At 34.4% G+C, this 25,264-nt stretch overlaps 2 protein-coding genes across 2 annotated transcripts in view; both read left to right on the top strand.

Annotated features, from left to right (window-relative positions):
- LOC111052250 (tachykinin-like peptides receptor 86C) overlaps nucleotides 1-25,264 on the top strand; it is a 282,428-nt gene that overhangs the window by 118,418 nt on the left and 138,746 nt on the right.
- Nucleotides 9,142-24,163, top strand: LOC111053935. The gene is made up of 2 exons (XM_039419716.1): nucleotides 9,142-9,364; nucleotides 23,114-24,163. The coding sequence occupies exon 2, from the start codon at nucleotides 23,122-23,124 to the stop codon at nucleotides 23,629-23,631; it is 510 nt and encodes a 169-aa protein (XP_039275650.1). The 5' UTR covers nucleotides 9,142-9,364; nucleotides 23,114-23,121; the 3' UTR covers nucleotides 23,632-24,163.

Consider the following 25,264-nt stretch of genomic DNA (forward strand, 5'->3'; position numbering starts at 1 on the left):
AAATTATAAAAACTGCGACTACGCCCCGTTTTGGAAAGCTAATTTTCTGACTCCAGCTGACTCCATCCTGAGCTCGGAAACCGGGCCGTAATGTTCTTAAATTTATGAATAAACTTCTCTGGATATGTCGTCCAACATCCAGAGAAATTATTCTCATAACGGCAAGGGAAGTTCTGTGAGTGCCGCCACCAGATTTTTTGTATTGGCACGACCAGCTTGGCATTGCACGATGAGCGCCATATACTACAAATATTCAGTTCGCTCCGTGCCGTGCTTGAAGTCGGTTGTGAGAGTGATATTTTTGGCCTGGCGCGACGGAAATCAAACCTTTCTGGATTGCCATCGTGCCGTGCAATGCAAGACGTGCTTAGCACAAAATTCCTCACACACTGGCACGATCCTTCCTTTTTTGACAGAAAATACCTTGCTATTAACAAGATTTATGTTATCCATCGAGAGTCGGTAAAGATCAAAGGAAATTAATGTGTTATGTTAATAACAAAAGTCTCTTTTATCGCATTAACTTTTGTTAATAACAGGTTATTATCTTCCCCACAATTCCCTCGCCCATCATCCCCACTCTAAAACTACAGCTGTTTCCTGAAAACTACAGATGTTTCTCAATAACTAGAGCTGCAGACAAAACACGTGACAAAGTTACTAGAAGTTCTGTGAACAGTGACCTCACGCAGTATTCTCATCCATGAGTACCTGATTGAAACTATAGACCTTATGAAAAGACAGCAATAGACTGGCTTCTCCACACATCTGTGAATCACTTGTCAGCTATGATTATGATTAATAATTCTATAGTCTGATTTTACTCTATTATTGACGTATGAAGGAGGCTCCTTTCCTTTTATATTATCCTTGAAATGCAAAATTTCCAAAAACCTTGTAAAACCGCATCGACGCGCAATTAAAAAAGGAACATACCTGTCAAATTTCATGAAAATCTATTACCGCGTTTCGCCGTAAATGCGCAACATATAAACATAAACATTTAAACATTCAAACATTTGAACATCAAGAGAAATGCCAAACTGTCGACTTGAATCGTAGACCTCACTTCGCTCGGTGAATTAACTTTTGTTGATAACAAAACTAGCAGCCAAAAGAAAATGTTAATTTATGTTGAAAACTTTTGTTTTAAACTCTGGTGTAAACGCATTATGATTTATTCACATTAGATCAGATGAAGATCATTATGTTAATGATCACACACATTTTTCAATTTAAAGTATTTTGAAGACAATTTTTGCTTTTTATTCCGGCTGTTATATCATATGAATGAATACTCTCGTTGAATGAAATTATATGCAAGTCAATTATATTGATAACAAGATTTTGTTAATAACAAGGAATTCTCTGTTAGAAACATGAGTTATTAACTTTTGTCAAGAGAAATTTTTGACGATTCACTCAAGTTAATAACTTTTTGTTAATAACTCGTGTTATTAACTCCGGTGTAAACGCAGCTTAAAAATTTCAAAAGTAGATCTCGATTTCATGGAATCTGTTCTTATATCATTCAAATTGTTGAGAGCTAAATGTAAATTTACGTAAAAATTGACAAGTATAACTTCTCCTTTGAATAAATAAAAATAGAAATCCAAGTGCTCTTTCAAAATCGTCTATTAACATGTTCGACTCTATGATGACATTGTCGTTAATAACTTGATAATGGCATCATATAGCCGAAACATGTTGTGAATAGACAATAAATTTTAAAAAGGGTATTTAGATTTATATTTTAATTTATATTCAGGGAGTAGCCCTAACAGAAAAAAAGACGATTCCTCCTGTACCTATGTCTCCAACACTGTTGTAATAGGTACTGTCAGTGTTGTTGCAAAAGAGATCTTGTGATATAGATAACGATATTGAAAGGAACTGATTTGATATTGTCAAAACTAAACGACCAATTAATTTTCATGATTTTAATTCGATGTTTACCTCAACACATATTATATAATATGGTGAGGTATCATAGTGGAAACTTTGCATTGTGAATGATTTTATCGAAATTGTATAAAAACATGGTTAACGAGCTCGGGATTTGGCTGAGTCCAAAGACCTTAAAGATGCATAGACTCACATGCAGCGCTAGTGTCTTACTTGAAATCGGCCATTGAGGGGGCAACCTATAAGATTATTACATACAATGCCTTTGTAATCAATTTATAGTAATACAAATATATAGATATAATATCTCGTGCTGAAATACTCCAATGGCGGCCTCCAATTTCAAGTAAGAGCTATCATTGGGAAGGCATAGGCATTGTGGGTCTATATATCTTTAGTGTCTTTGGCTAAGTCCTGGAATTTAAACAGCTGGAGGAAGAAAATTGGCTTTCCGAATATGGCGTAGTCACTAGTCACTGTCAAAGTCACGTTTGAAATAAATTTCAAAAAACTGGAAAATTTAAAAAAAAATAGAAAATTAAACACGAAGTAAAATAAGGAGAAAATAGGGTTAAGTTTTAGCTATTTTGAATTATTCAGAAATGTTTAATTTCGTCAAGGAAAAACGTTTCCAATTATAGAAATAAGAAAATGATAAAAACTGCGACTACGCCCCGTTTTGGAAGCTGATTTTCTGACTCCAGCTGACTCCATCCTGAGCTCGGAAACCAGGCCGTAATGTTCTTAAATTCATAAATAAACTTCTCTGGATATGTCATACAACATCCAGAGAAATTATTATTAAAACAATTTGAGATACTGATTTCACTTGTTACACCATTATTAATCTGGATGCCTAGACATCGAGCAGCAGAATATATAGTGCGGGTGAAGACCTACGATTGGCCATCACCTATAACCAATCAGGGCTGAGCTCGGTTCTTGAGCGTGTCTAGTCTCGGCCAATGACAGTCGAGCTCATTTTTGATTCATAAGCTCTTAACGGCCTTTATATTCAACCTTTGAGCTTCAAATTTACTATAGATTGATAAAGGCAACAACAAAAAATGGTATCTCAAAAGTATCTAACAAGTTTGAGGATTTGACTAAATCATATAGTTTTTGATTTAAAATGGAAAACGACTAATAACATCACCTTTACAACAATGCAGATTGTTCTTTTGTACCTATTATTGTTTGAATTCAACACGGTAATGTAATTAGAAATAAATTGGATAACTCAACACTAATTCCAAAACTTGACTTTCAACATTTTATTCTCCAGTAAGAACTTTCGGAAATGAAAAATATCAGATGATGAGTCTAACAACGATTAACGTCGATTATAGTAACAGGATTATAGTAACAATTTATCACTACATTTTGTACCCTCAATTCAATGTCATCCCAAAATCCTGTGTTGGAAAATTATCATCACTTTCCGAAAATCGGAGGGAAGTTTACGCTTCACAAACTCTCTTCTCCAGAAAAATTTTCAAAGGGTCAACATTCATTCCTCAGTACAATACTACTTGTGAATTCGAATAAATTTCAACCCTTTTTTGAATAACAATGGAGTTTACTGCTACTTCAACCGGAACTGTGAATAGAATAATATACATGAATCTCATTTGATGAATGTCATTTCCAAGCTATTTTGTGTTGAACAAAAGCCTGACGTACCAGTATTTCTCATCCAGAAAAATATTCACAAAATTGACACACGAACAAAATAATAGAGATTGACATTTCCGATTGATGGCATTCAAATCCAGTCAGTAGATAATGATTCAGAAGTTTTCTTTCATGGGAAGAAACTAATGATTCAGTTATGTCCTCATAGTGAATCATGTAATATTTCAAGAGTATATATTTTAGAGTAGGTCTATTTTTAGAGTGCTCGAGTCCATTTTCGAGAGGAGCTCTATCAATAATTATACAATTCACTTTTGGTGTAGTTGAGAAGTTGATATTGTGGTAATTATTCATACTGAATGAAAAAAGAGTTTATCAGAGATTGACAATGGTGTAATAACCAAAACCGGTTTCTCTAATATCAATAAATCTGTGGTTTTTTGACAATTTCTTAGTTTTTTCATCCAATTATACAATTTCTAGTTCAGTAGGCCTTATATGATAAGGTGCGTACAGACTTGTGCGCCACGAACATTTAGTTTTCCTGAACGTTCAGATCTATCAGATCAAACAATCAGATCAGGCTATACTTATTATATCTGTATCTTACAGTTTCTGTACAAATACATAATTATATGATGAGCTAATCATCAGCTCATGAGAATTGAAATGGGCGTGTTTGTGGCGCATAAGTCTGTACGCACCCATAGATTCCGTACAACATTGGAGATGTCTAACGCAACTTGATTATGGACTACGTGGGAATATCAAACTGATAGATTCGTAACTATGATGATATTTATATATTGAACCAAGAGTTTCTACTACGGTTATATGCTTGTAATACAAGTTGTAAAAGAATGCAAAAAGTTACATCATAGAATGACCAATCTATAGTGAGTTTCACGCTATAATGACAGTATTCGGTTAATATTGATGTTGCTATCCTTGTCTGTCATTTGACAAAACATACAACGCTATCATTTTCTATTTCCGCAAAGTTTACAGATCGTTCTTCAACAATGAAGAAGCATAAATTTGTCTGGAGAAACAGACAAAATATTTTATTACAACTATGAAAATGTATCATTCGATCATTGAAAAATATATTCCATACTTGATTATTCACAACAAGAATTAACAGTTGATACTACATTTCATGATCTTATTGAGATGTACCAGCTATCCTGTATATAGAAGGCAGAGAATCAGCAACGCTGTTTCCCTATTATTCTTCACTGCCATTATAACGTGGACCTCACCATAGACTGTTTATTCTACGGTTAAATGTGATATAAAATGTGATTGAAGTCTTTAAAGGTGGGTAATATTTCAGGAAATAATCGACAAAGCTAATAAGTCAGGAAGACCTATTTAGTCTGATAGTTTAGTCTGATATTTTAGTCTGATATTTTAGTCTGATGCAGCCCTTCCTTGCAGATACTTTTTCTTCGTTCTCAACTAACGAGATTTACTAGGAGAAAGAAACTGGTAATAAGTTTGCATGAACACCTTGAATGAAAGACTTAGCTCTATAGCCTCTTATTTTTCCACGACAAAAATTCACAAGATAAAGGAAAATCATTATTTTTGATATGCACGTTTTTCACCCTATTCTCCACTGTGAGGAATAAATCGATAAGCTTTTCAAATTATTTTCTGAATGGAAGAGAGATGAGATAAATGTTCACTATAATAGTCCAAGAAGGATGAGTAATTTATATTCAAGGCGTGGACTCGCATAATGTGAATGATAAAATTGGAGGATTTGAAAATTTAGCAAGATGTATTGTTGATAATAATATTGAGGGGAGTCCGATGGTAGCAAGCATTCAAAAAGCACACCAGTGTTTAATATTGAGTCAGGCTTAGGCCACAAACTCAAGTTCTGTTGTAAATTTGTCAAACTCTTTAAATAAGGATGATATGATTGACAATATTGCTAAATCAATTCGACATGATTGATTATAAAAAAAACTGATGTCAAAGGTGACTCATAGTTTTGCATTTTGTAGTCAGTACATCAACATAACATTTTTATACTAATTCATATTTAGTTTTGTAGTCAACTCTTCCGTAATTTTTTCACTCGTAAATTCCACCAATGAATCTAACGTTTTCCCAAACGGCGTTTTGTCCATATCACATCTTTCGTTCTACGTTTCTTCCTATCTTTCTAGTAATAAGGGGAATCATAAGACATTCATTATGCTACTGATTCATTGGTAAAAATGTTGGTATTCAATTGAAATAATAGTTGATGTGCTCACTCTGTTCCAGGAGTTCAGAGAGTAGGTACTATGAACTTCGAGATGGTAGATAATAATATCATTTCATGATTGGTTTTGAAGCATCTAAATTTGAAAATTTACTCTATGAGAATAATTAAGGACTGAAAATTGAACAACTGAAAGACTTAACCTATCACGGACTATGTGTGAACTTATCTGAATTTGGGAGTGGAATAGCACAAGGTTACCTTATTTTTTCTATCCCTATCATTTCACTTATTGTGTACTTACTGTTCAGGAGTTCTATGAACTTCGAGATGGTGGATAAAATCATTTCATGATTGGTTTTGAAGCATCTGAACTTGAAAATTTACTTTGTGAGAATAATTAAGGACTGAAACAGTCGTCAGTCAATGTAGAATGTCAGTTAAAAACAATTGAATAGTAAAGTATGATGTAAATGGAGTTTGAAAAGTAAGGAGAAAACTTTGATATTAATCAGATTCTTACTCCATGATCATATTCTTTTGAGTTTAGTGTTAGCAAATTTCAGATTCGAATTCAGCGCCCCAAAATACATAATATAGAACCGTCGAGAAAAATTCTTTCGGGGCTATTTCCTGAAAAACGACCATTTGACTGGACTAGTTTTTATGGAAACTTGAATTCAAGTGAACTGCTTGACTTCAAGCTTTCAAAATCGTCCATTCAACTCAGACGTTAAAAAAACTCGACAAATTTAAACGCATCTTTATCAATAGAAGCTATAAGATTGGTTGATTCGCCTACTGATTCTTGTCAATGCGAGCAATGAATCCATTCTACATTCAACTGTCAGACGTTAAAATAAACTTGATCCATATAAACGCAACTTTATCAATAGGAGTTATAAGATTGGTTGATTCCCCTACAGAACATCATCTCTGAAATCTATGGATCCATTAAACATTCAATTGTCAGACGTTGGAATGAACTTGATCAATTAAAACGCAGCTTTATCAAAAGGAGTTATAAGATAAGTTGATTTAACCTACAGAACCTTATGTATGCGAGCAATGAATCCATTATTCTACATTTAACTGTCAGACGTTGAAATAACCTTGTTCAATATAAACGCAGCTTTATCAATAGAAGCTATAAGACTGGTTGATTCGTCTACTGAACCTTGTGATTCCAAGTTGATTTAACCTACAGATTTTTATGTATGCAAGCAAAGAATCCATTCTACATTCAACTGTCAGACGTTAAAATAAACTTGATCAATATAAACGCAGCTTTATCAATAGGAGTTATAAGATAAGTTGATTTAACCTACAGAACCTTATGTATGCAAGCAATGCATCCATTCTACATTTAACTGTCAGACGTTAAAATAAACTTGATCAATATAAACGCAGCTTTATCAATAGAAGCTATAAGACTGGTTGATTCGTCTACTGAACCTTGTGATTGCGAACAATGAATCTATATATATAAAAGCGAAATGGCACTCACTCACTGACTGACTGACTGACTCACTCACTCACTCACTCGCAGAACTAAAAATCTACCGGACCAAAAACGTTCAAATTTGGTAGGTATGTTCAGTTGGCCCTTTAGAGGCGCACTAAGAAATCTTTTGGCAATATTTTGACTCTTAGGGTTGTTTTTAAGGGTTTAAAGTTCGTCTTTTAGCATGTATATTCTTCTTCTCCCAATCCCTCAATTATAATTGAAATTTCCATATCATATGTTACTGTAGAACTATAATCTAGATAGAGTACCTCTTCGAAACAGTTGTTAACTGGCAACTTAATTAATAATTTTGTCAGGTTGGCATTAAGTTGAGTTGACTTTGTTAGGTTGGCACCAAGTTGAAGATTTAAATGCATTTATCGCGGAAAAATTGATTGGGCACTGCTACTTCAATCCTGGGAATATTATATTACTAGCCATCAGGCTCGCTTCGCTCGCCGTATCCGTTTAGCCAGACGTTTAGTCTGGTTCCCGGACTGGATTGTCCTAACATATGATAAAAATGCTCAAATGAAAAATGCAGGCGAGCGAAGCGAGCCTTCTGATCTCATTCTTGGACGATCCAGTCGGGGGTGCAGGGGGCGGAGCTAGACGGATATGGCGAGCGAAGCGAGCCTGACGGCTAGTTCATTATAATTCTATAGAGTAATGGTAGATATTGGGCAACTATGGGGATATCCATAAACATCATTGCTTCCTCCTTTAAAAATCGATTTTGGTGTGGAGATAATAAGTGATGGATACTTTTTGGGCTGTCATCACTTGAACTGAATAGACGAGATGAAGTGAACGCTTTTGTGAAGTGTTAAGACGTTGTGATGGTGCGGCACGGGTGGGGGGGGACACTGATCCGCAACTTGAAAAAATCCGGTCAGGGATGTATCCAGGGCTAGAGATATCTGGAGCTGTTGAAGGCAAGATGGATGGTGTCATCCTACACCACGACAATGTGACCCACCCTTCAAAAAGAGCCACACTGTTATCCACCTATAGACTTCACTCTCTCACGAAAATCTTTTTCTTTTGTCCACTTTACCATTGTTACTGCATAGGACAGGGCTGAGAAAAAAAATCTGATGGAATTCTATAGAAAATGTTGTCAGGGTTATGGAGAAAAAACTAGTTGAGACAATTAGAGGAATTTCGAGGAAGATACTATTGGGGCTATGCGAGAAACTAGTTAAAAAATGAGTGAAATTTTATGGAAAATATTATCAGAATTATTCTGATATTAGCACTCTCTTCTACGGAATCACCATTCATTATTTAGCACCCAAATATATAAAACAGCCACTGCATAGGGCCGTAGAAAGAATAATAAAAACACTTTTCAATAGTGTTGAACGTCACTTGTTCGGCATTATGACGGTGGAAGCTTTAGCCAGGTTCACAGATTTGTCACGAAAACTACTTTAAGAACGAATATAGAGAAATAAACAAAATAGAATACACATTGAGACATAGAAATGAAGAAATATAATCCAGTCGGTTAAGAAAACAGAACTATTGTTATTGATTGTTTTATTGTATGAATTGGATTATCTTTATATATATTATCACTCAAATATCTTACAGCTAGAGAGGTATACTATCACACTGTTGTGATATTCAAATAAATGAATAAATTAAAAAAATTAGTGGTTGATAAAATGAGTGAAATTTCTTGAGAGTGTGGATGGCAAGTGCTCGCCTCCACTTGCCTTTGCTCCGCACAAATACATCGGATCCACACACTCGTCAACCATTGCGTGCTTGCCACAAGCGACTTGGCAAGAGTGTGGCCAATGCATATCACAAAAATAATCATTTTTAATCACCGTTGATATTCATCTCAACAGCTGAGCCTATCTTCACTAAAGTGAAAAAGCATCTGATTGGATGTAAACACGATTGTTTGTAATCAATCATCAAGCTCACTTTTCTAAACTTTGGCAGACAAAATTTACAACCCTATCGTTGGGCGAAAACAAATATTTTTATTCAAAAACGAAGATATCTTGTTGATTCTTCTGGCTACTTTGGATTCTTATTGAAAATTTTACAATTCCATTATTGTTTGAACCGACCGTTCACAATTGGTGAGTAGCTTGCATTGTGTAGCTTATGTACTAGTATCTCTCTACTTGAATTGAGTAGTACATAATACATAGTTTATGTACTAGAATTTATTTTTCGTGAAGCTATGTGACGCTGGTAGTCGGCTAGTCTCTGATACTTTTCCGTTTTTAAGCCGCGTTTACACCAAAGTTATTAACAAAATGTTTATTTCTCCGTCCTTATAGACTCTATTAGATTGAACGGAACTTGACAAACATGTGTATCATAAGTTATGCTCAATGTTATAGAATTTATAAGAACTAGGTTATCAACATTTTGTTAAGCTGTGTTTACACCAAAGTAATAACAAAGTGTTAATAACTTAATCTTTATAGATTCTATTAGATTGAACATAACTTATCATATACATGATGAACATTATATGTGTTTGTCAGGTTCTGTTCAATCTAATAGAATTTATAAAGTTATAAACAAAATGGTTATAACTTTGGTGTAAACGCAGCTTCAGGTTGAACAAAACTTATCATACACGTCATGTACATTTGTGTTTGTCAAGCTCTGTTTAATCTATTAAGAATCTATAAGGACGGAAAATAAACATTCTGTTAATAACTTTGGTAAACCCAGCTTCACACTCTCACCCGGCCAATACAGTGATAGTAGACAATAGTCGATAGCAAAGCAAGGTACCTAGAATATATTGGTATTCTAGAAAAATAAACATTGTAATGGAGGTGTAATGGAGTAAACGCAGCTTTACACTCTCACCCGGCCAATACAGTGATAGTAGACAATAGTCGATAGCAAAGCAAGGTACCTAGAATATATTGGTATTCTAGAATACATTGGTATTGTAGAATACATTGGTATTCTAGAATACATAGTATTCTAGGTACATTGATCGACAGTAATCAGCTTGAATTAACGAAAATCTGCTTGAAATTAGGAACATAAACTAACCATACCATCGGATATCTTCTTATGCTATATTTTCTCTATGGTTACATATATACACATGTGTAACCATCATAGTCTCTATGGTAAAGGTCATGATAAATACTGTTTTATAGTCGATTTATATAGAAAGCTCTAAGTTTGACACTTGAGCCAGAGTATGGAATCAAGTTGAAAGTGGGAGTCTATGAGGAAAAAGTGGGAAACCCGAGAAATAGCGATTGAACATGAGTTGGAGTCGAAAATTATAAAAAAAGAATCTTTTCTTCTAATCGCTCACTCTCTCTCTCTCTCACACACACACACTCTCTGCCTTTCCCACACTCTCTCTCACTCACTCTCTCCAGGAAACTGCATTGGAAAAGAATCATTCGTTCCACTCACTCTTTCTCTCTCTCCAGGAAACTGCATATTCATGAGTTGTACATCATACAGACAACATGGACGACTCTTTCCTTTATCGCAGATCATTGAATCGCTAAACATATTTCGATTCCCTTTTCATTCACAGACGTTTTCACAGCTCTTATCTTTGCGTTTACAGTCGGTCTCGTCTCTAGCATATAACTCTATGGAAAAGTGTTGCACTCTATTCTAAGGCAGCCCGTATTGTCCCAATTGATAAGAGTAGCGAATGAAAGCTTCGTCGCCAAAAAAGAACGAGTAAGAATTTAGTGACCAGAATCATTTCACGAATAGGTTGGTTGTTTCCCGTCCCTTCTGCGGGAGAAACTTTCCAACATGATGCCAACCACACCAAGTCAATCTATGAAATGGAAATGTCATTCGACTTCCCCATCTCGAATACTTTTCTCCCCAGTGTTTTATCATGATTTTGCATATAATTGAAGTCAATTTACAATGGTGGTGATTGATTGATTGATTTATTTATGTAGATGACAATATAAACTGGCTTATACACTTATATACATATAATTGATTTATAAATTGATTGATTGACTTTATTTATGTAGATGACAATATAAACTGGCTTATACACTTATATACAATAGCTTACAATACAGCAAAATTATAGATGAATTTACATAATATAGATTAAGAAAATAATTAATGAACTGTATATGATATGAAATAGCAATTTTAATATAATAACTATAGTTAATTATATTTAAATCATTTTTATTTCGCCATTTGAATATTGCTATGATTGCTATATTTTCTATAATTACACAATGAGTTTCAATTATTAAGATGAAATATTTTGTTTATTAATTATTAATTCTACATTGTTCAAGAAGACGATCTGGCAACAGAGCAACGCGAGAAAGAGTTAGCGCTATCCGCTTTGTTGAATGATAGACAAGAGTAGCAACACTATTGACAATCAAACACTGCCATTATAACGTGGTCATTACTCTATTTGATCTATTCACCAATTATTTATTAATACATTGGAAGAGTCTAACAACGCTCTCAACATTTTTCAATCCTGACAGTGTTTCCTGAAGTATCTCGGATATTTGTCAATGTATCAACCTATTCTTCAGAGTATAATAATATAGAAGACAATGGTAACAGAGAATCGACAACTCTGTACTTCTATCATTCACACTGACTAACGTGAAACTCTCCATAGGGAATCGATGTCGAAAAAGATGAGAGTGAATGTCATTTCGTAAAGTTGATCCATTAACCAATAATTCTTTCATTCATTTATTGTATAAAATACTATAATCATAATACAATTATGACATTGGAGGAAAAACTAGGCTGAGCCTGTACTATTTCTCTCCAAAAATTTTGATAAAATGTTAATGTTGTCCAAAAGATAAGGTCATGTAATGTCACACTGCTTCGTCACTTAATTTTCGGTCCAAGAATGATGATTAAAAATTTTGAAGGTTGATTTTATACTCTAAATAAATCACAGAATGTATCACAATTAATTAAAAACTTAAGAAACATTGCAATTATTAAAAAAAATTGAATACAGAATCAAAAACCTACTCACTGTTTGTTATTTACAGTTGATAATACACTCGAAGTGTCTATCAACGCTCTCAACATGTTGCAATCCTAACAGTGTTTCCTGAAGCATCGCGGATTTTTGTCAAAGTATCAACCTATTCTTCAGAGTAAAATAATATAAAAGACAATGGTAACAGAGAATCGACAATCGTCCTATCATTTCCACAGACTAACGTGATTCTCATATACGAAATCATTTTGAAAAGAGATAGAGTGAGTGTCCCTTCGTAAAGTTGATCTATTTACCAATTAAAAAAAATTGAATACAGAATCAAAAACCTACTCACTGTTTGTTATTTACAGTTGATAATACTCTCGAAGTGTCTATCAGCGCTCTCAACAGTTTGCAATCCTGTTTGCTGAAGTGTCACGGGCCGGTAATGGCGGGTCATTTGTTAACTGGAACAGCGATTTACTCAGCTGATGGCGAACGCACCGGGTGAGTTGAAACGTGAAATTTTAAAGCAAAGATGGCGCGGCGATGTAATGAATCATGAATGACGCATTTCGAGAATCGATAGCTTCAATACCTGATGGGAAAGCTAATAGCTGGCGATAAATTGCTGTAAATGGGCCGAGATCAGTGAGTTTTCTTCAGCATCCAGGGCCGGGAGGCGCCTAATGTGTTTTTCGCGTGCTAGGACCAGTTCCTGCTCGCATTTTTTGTCAACCCTGTTTTCTTCTCAACTTGAGACTTTCTTCCCAATTCTCCGGAGAGGTTGATTGTTTTATCCAATTCCCTTGAGTGGTGAAAGTTGGCAGCGGAAAATTTCATCGTTGATTCCGTTCGTGAACTACCGTACTGTGTGTAGGCTACCATCAATCAAATTGTTGAAACGCTTGTTCAACAAATTGTGTACTAACAATAATATTCTCTGTGGGATGTAAGCATATGAGTTCATGTTTGAAAATCGAGTACTAAATAATATATTCACTGTAGAATGCAAGCATACCCAAGCAGCAAGGAAATGATCTCAAAGTGCTTGAAACTAATTTATTTATTTATTACATTTCCCACGCTATACACCAATTTCAAAAGAATACAATAGTAACAAGATCAACAAAAATAACAAGACAAATATAAATATGAGATACATAACATAAAGTCAAATAAGTAACTTAGCAATTCAGAAGTATAACAACTAATAACAGTAATATGAATGAAATATACAAATATGCATTAAAAACTATCATCGCAAATTCAACAACTTGAAGCAATTGCAAACCAAATATTTTTAGCAATAGCAAAGTAAACACAGTAATTCAATAGCAGCAAGCACAACAATAGAATAATAACTAAAACAATAACACAATAACACTAACACTATAACCAAACACAGCCAACTAATACAAATGATAACAAAATAAGAAAAAAATACCAAAAAAGCAATGAAACAAGCAAATGGGAAGAAATACAATGAAAGCAGCCAGAGAAAAAGCCTTTAATACATTGGAGCTCTGCAAAATAGAAAAGCTATAGACCCAACTGTGAAACCGCTCTCTTGAAAGCCATAGCAGACACACCAAAGAATTCTATCCCAGCTGCAGCAGCCTCACAGCCCGATCGCAACATCCTGGACAGTGATTTAAAATTTGTCACCTCTTTTAAGGGCAAGTTGAATCATTTTAAAGTACTTTCAAATTACTTTTATTTCTCCATGAAATGTCATTGAAGACCAATGATTGAAAATGATTAATAAATTACCTCAAATGATTTAGTAAAGTACTTTGAAGTGCTTTTCAATGATTTGAAGACCAATGATTGAGAATGATTTATAATTCACTTAAAAAGATTTGAATGAAGTACTTTACAATTACCTAAAGACCAATGATTGGAACTGATTTACGAATAATTTAGAATGATTGGAGTCAACTGATTTGAAGTACTTTGGAGTGATTTGAAAGAGACAATTATAATTACTTTAAAATCATTTACAATAATTTCAAATCATTGCATTTTTTTCTAATTTCTGATTGAAATCCATTGACAATCATTCGGAATCATTTGAATGGAATGATTTGGAATCGCTTGAAAATAATTTCCAATGATTTCTAATGAGTAATCCATACGTACATATAGTGAAAATTGAAAAACTTCGAATAAACTTTTATATGTAAATGTTTGAAAATCAAGTACTAAAAAATATATTATTCACTGTAGGGTATGAGCTATTGTTTGTATGGTATGTTTGAAAATCGAGTTCTAACAAAAAATATATCCACTGTAGGCTGCATCGGTGCAAGGATATTTTTATCGTGACTATCAATATGTACTCAGAAATATGTACCAGCATTAATATTGTAGTAGCTCTAGGAATTGGACAGGTTCACAAAAATACACTACGAAAATTCCTGTTAACGAAACACTGGTACGTCTTACCATAGAGAAACAATAGCGTAAGTAGATATCCCATGGCATAGGGAATTTATGTCGCAACTTTTACTGTTATCTCAAGCCGATTACTGTCGATTATTGTCAATTTTTACTGTTACTTTTGGGTGATAGTGCTTGAACGGCACAATTTGAGAGACTACCAGCGTCACACAGCTGCATAGGAAAGAACTATGTGAACTATCGGCTTGGGATAACAGTAAAACTTGCGACATAAACGTCCTATACCATGGGATATCTACTATATGCTATCGTTTCTCTATGGTCTTACGCAAGGATATCTTATAGTATATATAGTATATATGGCACATAACAGAAAACACCTTACAGTTTTATAACACTAATTTAAACAGGAAACACACGACACAGATAGATAGAAAAACACTTAGTAACTTACATCATTTTTGAAATTTTCGGTGGCTATGCCAACCTTCTTCAAGCCGAGCAGTACTGTTTCATTGCTCAGTTTCATAGTACATAATAAGAAACCCAGTTTTTTTTTACTAAGTTTTATACAATAGCTCCATATTAATAGTTTTATACTCAGTTTTATAGTAATCTCTATAATATACTATGTAGTATCAAAGTATACACTACTTTATCCTATACTATTAAACGAGCAATTTCTGTTTATATGTTAAGATTTTTATATGTTTCTATTTCACCAGATATATTTATATTCATGGTTATTTATGTTCAACGGATCTCGAAAACGGCTCTAACGATTTTCACGAAATTCAGAACATAGTAGGTTTATAATATATAAATTCGATTGCACTTGGTCTCATCCCTGCGAAAACTCGCTGAAGGACATTATGAGGCTAATTATCATTCATCATTGGAAAAACAGCTGATAATAATAATTTCGTCGTCTGTTGATGATGTAAGTGATTAAGCGAGTTCATGTATGTGGGACTGTGTCAAAATTATGACTCATCTGTTGAACTTTTGTAATCATTCAATCAGGTACTTAGTGCCGGTTGCAAGAAAGCCGGGTTATTTTCAATCCTGTTTAATTCCAGTAGATCCCTCTTTTTGAAATGGTCTTCTCTGATTTGGTTCACATGAAATTAATCAGGGTTGAAATTTAACCGGTTTTTGTGCAACCGGGCCTCTGCGAGGGGAATTTTTGCATTACTCTGGGAATTAATAGCCGGGTTATTTTCAATCCTGATTAATTCCAGTAGATCCATATTTTTGAAATGGTCTTCTCTGATTTGGTTCACGTGAGATTAGTCAGGGTTAAAATTTAACCGGCTTTTGTGCAACCGGGCCTCTGCGAGGGGAATTTTTGCATTACTCTGGAAATTAATCTCAATTTACTGTGATTAGATAGAATATTTCTGTATGAAATATGAATGTTATTGTAATTTCTTCGTTCGTAATAATTGTTTTATTCTTTTGTACTCCAGAGCGAAGCTCGGTCCCCGATATTACGATTTATACAATCCTTGCGTCTTACGAAGAAATCGTACGAAATAAGAATGAAAAACCACTCCTACGGAGGAAAATAGAATTTGAAATACTACAAAATGTTTCGTGAACTAAACAAACACTCATGAGACATACGATAACGTTTGATTCCCTTTCGATCTTACTCTTATGAGTAAGATCTCACTCTTATGAGTACTTACTCTTATGAGTAAGATCTAGATCTTACTCATATATCTTACTAGATCTTACACTTATAAGTATACTCTTATGAGTACTTTGAGGAAATTTTAGACCTCTTAAGAACTCCCTCCCAATATCACAGTAACGCAGATACATTACAATGATCAATAGATTTATAAGAATGCAGGCTGATGGGTAATAAGAAATAGTGAGAATAGTTATTTGTGCAACTAGTGCGCAAAGTGACAGTTTGCTGCACCGAAAGAAACGTTTACGGCGGAATGGTTTGTTGAGTGCAGCAGAGGAACTTTGCGCACGTATTTCACATTAAGTTTTTCCTACAGTTACCATTGAATATGAAAAGTGGGTAATTATGGGTAAAATTGCCTGAAATGCATCAAATGTTTTTCTGTGTAATTTTATTATTGATAAAAACCTTAATACTAAAATCCTAAAGTCCTCGTTGTCCTTGGTTATAATATATAATGAATAATAATTAGCGCGTTGTGCTTCGTTGCACCTCTGCTCACTATAGCAGCCACAGCAGTCACTGTTACCAACTTCATTTTGATTTTGCTGCACTGTTGCTCCATATAACCTACTAAGTATTTTGCGTTGCCATGTTGCAAATCTGGAGTGCAGAAAAATTTTTCCCGCACTAGAGCGGAAAAGTGATTCTTTGCGTTCTGTAATCAGTGCAGCAATGGCCACTTTTCAACGTAACTGTAGGAAAATAGAATTTGAAATACTACAAAATTTTCCGTGAACTAAACAAACACTCGTGAGACATACGAAAACGTTGGATTCCCTTTCGATCTTACTCTTATGAGTACTTACTCTCATGAGTAGTTCAAGATCTTACTCATATATCTTACTAGATCTTACTCTTATAAGTACTCTTATAAGAGTACTTTGAGGAAATTTTAGACCTCTTATGAAATTACTCCCTCACAATCTCACAGTAACGCAGGTGCATTACAATTATCAATAGATTTATGAGAATGCAGGCTAATGGGTAATAAGAAATAGTGAGAAAAATAATTAATTCATTCATCTTCTCTCATGGATGACCGTCAATTCAACTGCATCGCTTAATCAACTCAATGAAAATCAATAATATTTTACGTAAATATCTCTTCCATTTAAGTGAGCTACTTAATTATCGCATGACGCAAGCCTTCAGTTTTATAGTGAAAGCTCATGAATTCGGAATAGTTTGTTTAGTCTGTAAATCACCCGTAATTTCTATTTTCAGGGAAGGTTCAAGGTTGTAGGTTCATAATGCAATGAATGCTTTAAGTATGGGCTATTTATGGCTCATAATTTGTAGTTTAGCCTGCATTGAGTCAGACAACAATTAACAATGAGAGGATTCGAGTTCTTATTATGGATAATTAGATCCAAAATGAGAACAATGAATGAATGATTAATTAGACAAGCGGATGTAAAATCGCCAGCGAATTGTCTTCCATACAACCCACATATGAAAGCTTACATTTATTCAGAAAGTGATTTAGAATTCTATTTTCAATGAAAATCATCCCAGTTAATGAATGGCAAAGTTCATTGATCACACCACAATACGTTCCAGAGTTGAATAGTGAATAGAACCATATTCACGGGTATGATTATTGAATTGAAAAAACTTGAGTTCTTGTGGGAGAGTCATAACCTAATCTGTAATGTTTTTCCCTGTGAGCACTATGCAATACCATAAAGAGAATACTTATAATACAAATTATTAATATAGATAAATACATATGTATCTATAAATATAGATATAATATCAAGGCACCGAGCTTCGCTCGTTATTTATTTATTGATAAACAGAACACAATTCTTCAAAATGATTGGGGAAGGACTGACAGGCACAGCTCAAAACTGTTCCTTCCCCAAATTTTGATTTATACACTATAAATGGTCTAAAAAGTAGGTTATGTTACATACACTTGAATTCAGGTTCAATTTTCAGTCCAAGTATTTGGAAACAGAAAAGTTCCAATTTAGATTGTTTACAAACCAAATTGAATAACTAATAACTTGAAACTGTAGAATAATGATTTACTTTTAATATTATGATATACCATTTGTCATGTCAACAAATCAGATTATTTTGATCGAGTCAATTAAAATGTATAGATTTCTTGCGAGACGGTAAGCTGATTGATTATTACACAGCTGATCTCCCACACAGGCACACGAATCTTCTGTTATCGAGAGACCACGAAATTATCATATGTTTTTCCAAGGATGAATTATCCTTTCCATTTCCTTCAGCGAGTTTTCCCAGGGATGAGACCTAGTGCAATCGAATTTTTATATCATAAACCTACTATGTTGCAAATTTCGTGAAAATCGTTAGAGCCGTTTTCGAGATCCATTGAACATAAATAGCCATGAATATAAATAACAAGCAAATATGAAAATATATACAGATATACAGAAATTGCTCGCTTAATATACGATTTGAAATCGAGAATTTGTCAGTTGTAATTCGGAAATGATTTTAAAAAACCAGTACTTCCAGTACTTATATTTTTCATAACTGTACTCATATAAAATAATATGATAATATATTTAATATTCCAATAAAAACGTTTAGTTTTTGAATAAAACATTATTTTCAAGCCCCAAAATCCATTGAAGAATTGCCGATTGATCAAGAGATTCAATTGATTGATGATAAAGTTCAATTGCGCCATAAACATAGAGAATTTGATCTTCATCAAGTGCAATGTTTCACAAAATGTTTACTTTACTTGTTCGTCACAATTACTGAACTGCATTAAGGGAGCAACGATCCCGTAGTATATGACACGTCAAAGTTTAATCTAATATCTACCATCCCTCCTATTTCAACACAACAGATCCCACATAACATACATCAATCAAACACTATTCAACAAGGAAGTGTGCTAACCTGTACGGACACAATACAATAAGGAATTCCCTGAGTGTTTTTTTGAACTCCTTCAAGCCATCAATTTCTCTTATGTGAGATGGGATTGAATTAAATATTTTCATTCTTATATAAAACGGGCCACTCTCCAGCAGGCTTAGTCTGTGATGTGGGTAAACAAAACCTCTAAATCGTGTATTATGGGGATGACTCACCTGGTTCTCCTCATACATTCGTCTAGAGACAGAAGTCGCGTTGCCAAAGCATACATAGAAATAATTCTCATTAATCATTCGTAAAACAGTACAGGGGAAATACTTTCACCATTGGAAAAATATTAATTTTACCCCATGCAAAGCCTATGGTAGTAATTGGAATACTATGTACGTAGTACAGTATCCTTTCCTGCTCAAATCAAACCTGCAGTGTAGGCTACAGAAGAGTCACGACATGTCAATTGGAAAATTTTCTCATTTTCAATTGATATCTTCTCATTCATATTTGACGATTTCTCAAATATAATTCACAATAATTGACTATTCTCAACTACATCTGACATTATCTCAGTTACAAGTGCCTATTCTCAAATACAATTGATACTTTCTTGAATTAACTTGATACTTTCTCAAATAAAATTGGAAAAGGTGCAGTATACACCTGTTCGTTCCACAAAATATCTTTGAGTTGATATGTATAATTTCTTCACATTTAAGAATCCAATTATTTAATAAATATTATATGAGGGTAAGAAAGGTTAGGTTTTCTCAAAACGAAGATCATAAAAGATAGATCAAACCAAAATCTGTGACCAAATATTGAGTAGCATAATTTGCAGAGTTTCAGTATTCCATCTCTCCATAGTGACTATGCAGAGTTTCCAGTATTTAGTTCTCCATTTCTCTCCATGGTGACTTAGCTACTGGGTGTGGTAAGTTTGTGGCAACGTATCATCACCATGCTTCACACAGAGCTGCAAGTTTTCAAGTCGTGATTAGTTTGTGCAAAACGCCGACTGCTGCAATTACAACAGATGTTCGCGCTCTCTCACTCTCTCTCGCTCAACAACCATCATTCTCTCTCTCTCACACACACACGCTCACTCACTCGTTCTCTCACTCGCTCTCGCTCAACAACCATCATTCTCTCTCTCTCACACACACACTCACTCTCTCTCAAACCATCTGACGCCAATATTATTACGCTTGACTCTGCAGAACTACCCGTCTCCATTTCCCGAATATTTCGGTTCGGATACATTCAGTACTGTTGTAACGGTTGGTTGTGCGTATTCGCATAAATAGCGAGGAATTATCCTCATTGAAAAATACACAAGTGGCATGCAATGCGATGGATAGGGAACCATTGGAATTACAATGCTGATCATAATCCGAGAGTATAGAGTTTGAATATATCCTCTCATTCACATTACTCCCATACTTAAATTCTATACTCTCTGATCGTATACTCTTTATACTCTATTTGGTACAGAGTTAGTGGGGAGGATATTTTTAATATTCTTTCCGAAGAATGGACATTGATATGTCCAAAGCTCCGCCAATTTATGTAGATGCATAACAATATAATTATCTATAGTTATTATATTACAATACTCTCAATCTATACTCTCTATACTCTATTTGGTAGAGAGTTAGTGGGGAGGATATTTTTAATATTCTTTCTGAAGAATAGACATTGATATGTCCAAAGCTCCACCAATTTATGTAGATGCATACAATATAATACAAACAATATAATCTTTATCTATAGTTATTATATTACTAATAATTGCTTTTTCATATCATATACAGCTCGATAATTATTTTCTTAGTCTATATTATGTGAATTCATCTATAATTTTGCTGTATTGTAAGCTATTGTATATAAGTGTCTAAGCCAGTATATTTTCTTAGTCTATACTATGTGAATTCATCTATAATTTTGCTGTATCGTAAGCTATTGTATATAAGTGTATAAGCCAGTATGTATTGTAATCTACATAAATAAAGTACTCAATCAATCAATCAATCAATGAATCAATCGTAATACGTTTTGTTTTTTGTGAATGAGAATGATTTAATTCGAATCCTTGCAATCGGAGGGATGCTTTAAAATACAATCAATGAAAATTAGTTACTACTTGGAAAGTGTACTGTTTTTTTTTTTTATTGAGAAACGTTGTATTCAAGAACTAATCTGTCCACAACCAGTCAGTATAGAACCATAGAGAAAAGGTAGCATGAGAAGATATCCCATGGTATAGGTCGCTTATGTCCAAATTTCAATGTCCCACGATTTTTGTTAACTCAAGCCGCAATTACTGTCGACTACAACTGTCTGTAAAATTACTGTTTTTGCCGGGTGAGAGTGTAAGAACGGCACAGTATGAGAGACCACCTGCGTCACATAGCTTCACAAAAATGAACTAATGAGATTTGAGATTCGGTTTGAGTTAACAGTAAAATTTGGAACATAAGCGTCATTATACCATGGGATATAATCTTCTTATACAACATTAACTGTATGATAGAATGTACATCACAGTCATGCTCTCTGAAGGTGCGTAAAGATATACGCGCCTCCAACACGCTCCGCGTTCGCTCCACGCACGCTCCGCACTCGCTCCGATCATGAACGTTACGGGAGATGTTAGCTCTTCTCGCGTTCCACTCTTGCTCCCCGGACGATCATCAATCGATCTGCTCGAGTGACGTTCGGTTGCGGAGCAGAGCGAAAGTCTGTACGCACCTTAAGAATCACATTCTATACTGTCTACAACATTATCATTGTCATATGCATCATGTGAAATCTTATTCTTCATTCTATTATACGAAAGGTATCTTCAAATGCTAAAGTAATTCAGAATCAAATCATAGTAGCATCGACATAACCATCATTTTAGTTGTTGTATAAATTGATTTATTTATCTGGTCTCGTACAATTATTTCACTTATATGAGAAGGTACATGAGAAGGTTGGGCTTATGCCTAAAACTGTTCCCTTTGCAAATGTTGATAGGTTTTGATAGGAGTATCTCCAAAAATCAAAAAGTAGTTCAAGCTGCTTCACCTTTTCTTTCTTCTATAGCTCTACAGCCCATTGTGGGCTTTGGTCTCCTCCACAACATTCCTCCAAACGTTTCTAAATCCTCTCCATCCTCTATAACCCATCCTTATCAAATCATCCCTTATCTCATCTTCCCATCGTATTCTTGGTCTGCCTTGTTTTCTTCTTGAGTGAAGCTTCTCTTTAAGCACTATTTTTGGCATTCTGGTTTCATCCATCCTATAAATAATATGTCCGAACCACCTTAGTCTCTGTGCCTTTATGAAGCTTACTATACTACGGCCTTTTATTGATAGTTCAAGTTCAGCATTGGTTCTCCTTCTCCACTCTTCTACTTCTTTAACAGGACCGTACACTTTTCTAAGCACCTTTCGTTCAAATACACTTGAATTATGTTGGTTTTCCTCAGTCAAAGTCCATGATTCAGAGCCATAGGTAACTACAGGTCTTATAAGGGTTTCATAAATCTTAAGCTTGCTGCTTCTACTGATGAGCCTGTTCTTTAGAAGCTTCATGTTGCTGTAGTATGCTCTATTCCCCGACAATATTCTTTGTTTGATACCTAATCTTCACCCTTAATTTGAATTAAATTTCAAACTCAGCAAATGAAATTTCACCAGAATCTCGCTGTTGCACATGTGTACTCTATATTATTCCACTAAATTCTCCCTTTTGAACCAAAGCACTTAGTATTTTTTGTTTAATTTCATTTCACTGAAATCTTGCATTTGTGCTTAGTACTTTGTGTTTATCATTCGAATTAGATTTCACCATAATCTCGTCGATGAACGTAAGTACTTCGTGTTCATTTGAATAAGATTTTCACCAGATTGTGACAATTTATTGAACAAATTACAGGTGTCAAGATGACAACATGCAAACGAAGTGAGAGCAGCGAGAGCGATCTCCAGGATTACGTCATCACTGGCTGCTCTTCAGCGATCAGCCTAAAACGCGAGCTGAGCTGCTACGCCTTGGCCACCCTAAACGACTGGGGCGACAGTGTGGCCAGACTCAGCGACTGGGGCGACAGTGTTGCCAGGCTCACATCCGACATGACCGAGTTACATGTGAACCAAGGCGACAAAAAGGCGTCCTGGGATCACAATGTGGAGCTGGCCTGTTCGCTGGAGGAGATCAACGACTCTTTCGGCGGCTGCATCTCGGCGATCGCTTCAAGAATCGCGTTCGCTAGTGGAGATGATGAGGAGATGTTTGAATACATGAAGGAACAGTCGGTGTCGTCACTGCAATCAGAACTGCATGATGTTGATGGTGTGGGCTTAGTTGATGCGGTGAAAAGCTTGAATCTGTCCTCAAGCGCTCCTAAAAATGGTAACAGTGAACCTCGACCTAACTGTTCCTTCAAACAGTGAGCAAAAACTAAATTCAACATACAATTTGTTTGTAAGACCAAAATTAATGTTCCTTAAAACAGTGAGAACAAACTAAGTTCCACATATCATTCGTTTGTGATACCAAAATTATTGTTCCTTTAAACAGTGATAACAGACTATGTTCAACCATTTGTTTATAAAACCAAAATTATTGTTTCTTCCAACAGTAAGCACAAACAATGTTTTACTTACAATTTGTTTGTAAGAACAAAATTATTGTTTCTTACAATAGTGAGAACAAACTACGTTCAACATATCATTTGTTTGTGATACCAAAATTGTTGTTCCTTTCAACAGTGATAACAGACTATGTTCAACCATTTGTTTATAAAACCGAAATTATTGTTTCTTCAACAGTAAGCACAAACAATGTTCTACTTACAATTCGTTTGTAAGAACAAATTTATTGTTCCTTACAACAGTGATAACAAATTGAGTTCAACATACCATTCGTTTGTGATACCAAAATTATTGTTTCTTCGAACAGTAAGCACAAACAATGTTCTACATACCATTTGTTCGTAAAACCAAAATGTCCCTTACAACAGTGAGCCATAGAATTTGTTTATAAATTCAAAATTTTTTTCTGTGTAGGTAAATTTTTATGTTTCGTGGGATATTCATGAGAGATGGTGAATTGAAAGTGTTTGAAACATTAATTGTTCTAGTATTGCTAGAAACAACCACAAACATGTTGAGCATAGAATTTGTTTGTAAATTCAAAATTTTTGTGTGTAGGTGAATTTGTATGTTTCGTGGGATATTCATGAGAGATGGAGAATTAAAGGTATTTGTAACATTTATTGTTCTAGTATTGCTTGTGGAAATTGATTGATTAAATTAGAAATGAAATAAATATAGTGATGACTTTTATGGAATGTGTTTGTGTGTAATTTTATGAGTGTGGTTCGAAATGTGGAATATTATTATTGAATGAGAAGGCTGAGAAATTGTCAAAAACCACAGATTTATTGTTACTTAGAAAGACCGGTTTCGGTTGTTACACCATTGTCAATCTCTGATAAACTTTATAGATAAAGTTTCAACTGAAACCGGTCTAATTTAAAACTTCATCTATATAAAATTTATCTATAAAGTTTATCAGAGACAATGGTGTAACAACCGAAACCGGTATATCTAACTAATAATAAATCTGTGGTTTTTGACAATTTCTTAGCCTTTTTATTCTTATTATATAATTACCACAATATCAACTTCTCAACTACCTACACAAAAAGTGAACATTATTATAATGAGAGATGGCTTTTTCACATTTATTGTTCCAGTATTGCGAAGAGGTTTATTAGATGAAATTTGTTTCTATGCTACTACAAATCCTATAGTTGATTGTGAAGTTTGACTGTGTTGAGTTTTTGGGTTGTGAGTATTACAAGAAATAACTTCATACTGGAACAATTCTAATTAATTGAATGAGATCGTTTTTGAAATAGTCAAAACTACTTATAAAAGAATTGAGATATTTCTTTCGGTTATTATACCATTATCAATCCCTTATGAACACTGAAAGCTCAAACATATTATTGCAGACGAACATGTAGTCTAGTGTGGTGTAGATGCAGCTCTACGATTGGCCGTTAGCTGTTGACCAATC

Source organism: Nilaparvata lugens, chromosome 1, assembly GCF_014356525.2.
Source record: "Nilaparvata lugens isolate BPH chromosome 1, ASM1435652v1, whole genome shotgun sequence".
Taxonomy (NCBI): Eukaryota; Metazoa; Arthropoda; class Insecta; order Hemiptera; family Delphacidae; genus Nilaparvata; species Nilaparvata lugens.

Bases quoted from the DNA above. Each gene is read 5' to 3' on its own strand.
- LOC111053935 (XM_039419716.1), top strand. From the start codon at position 23,122: ATGACAACATGCAAACGAAGTGAGAGCAGCGAGAGCGATCTCCAGGAT.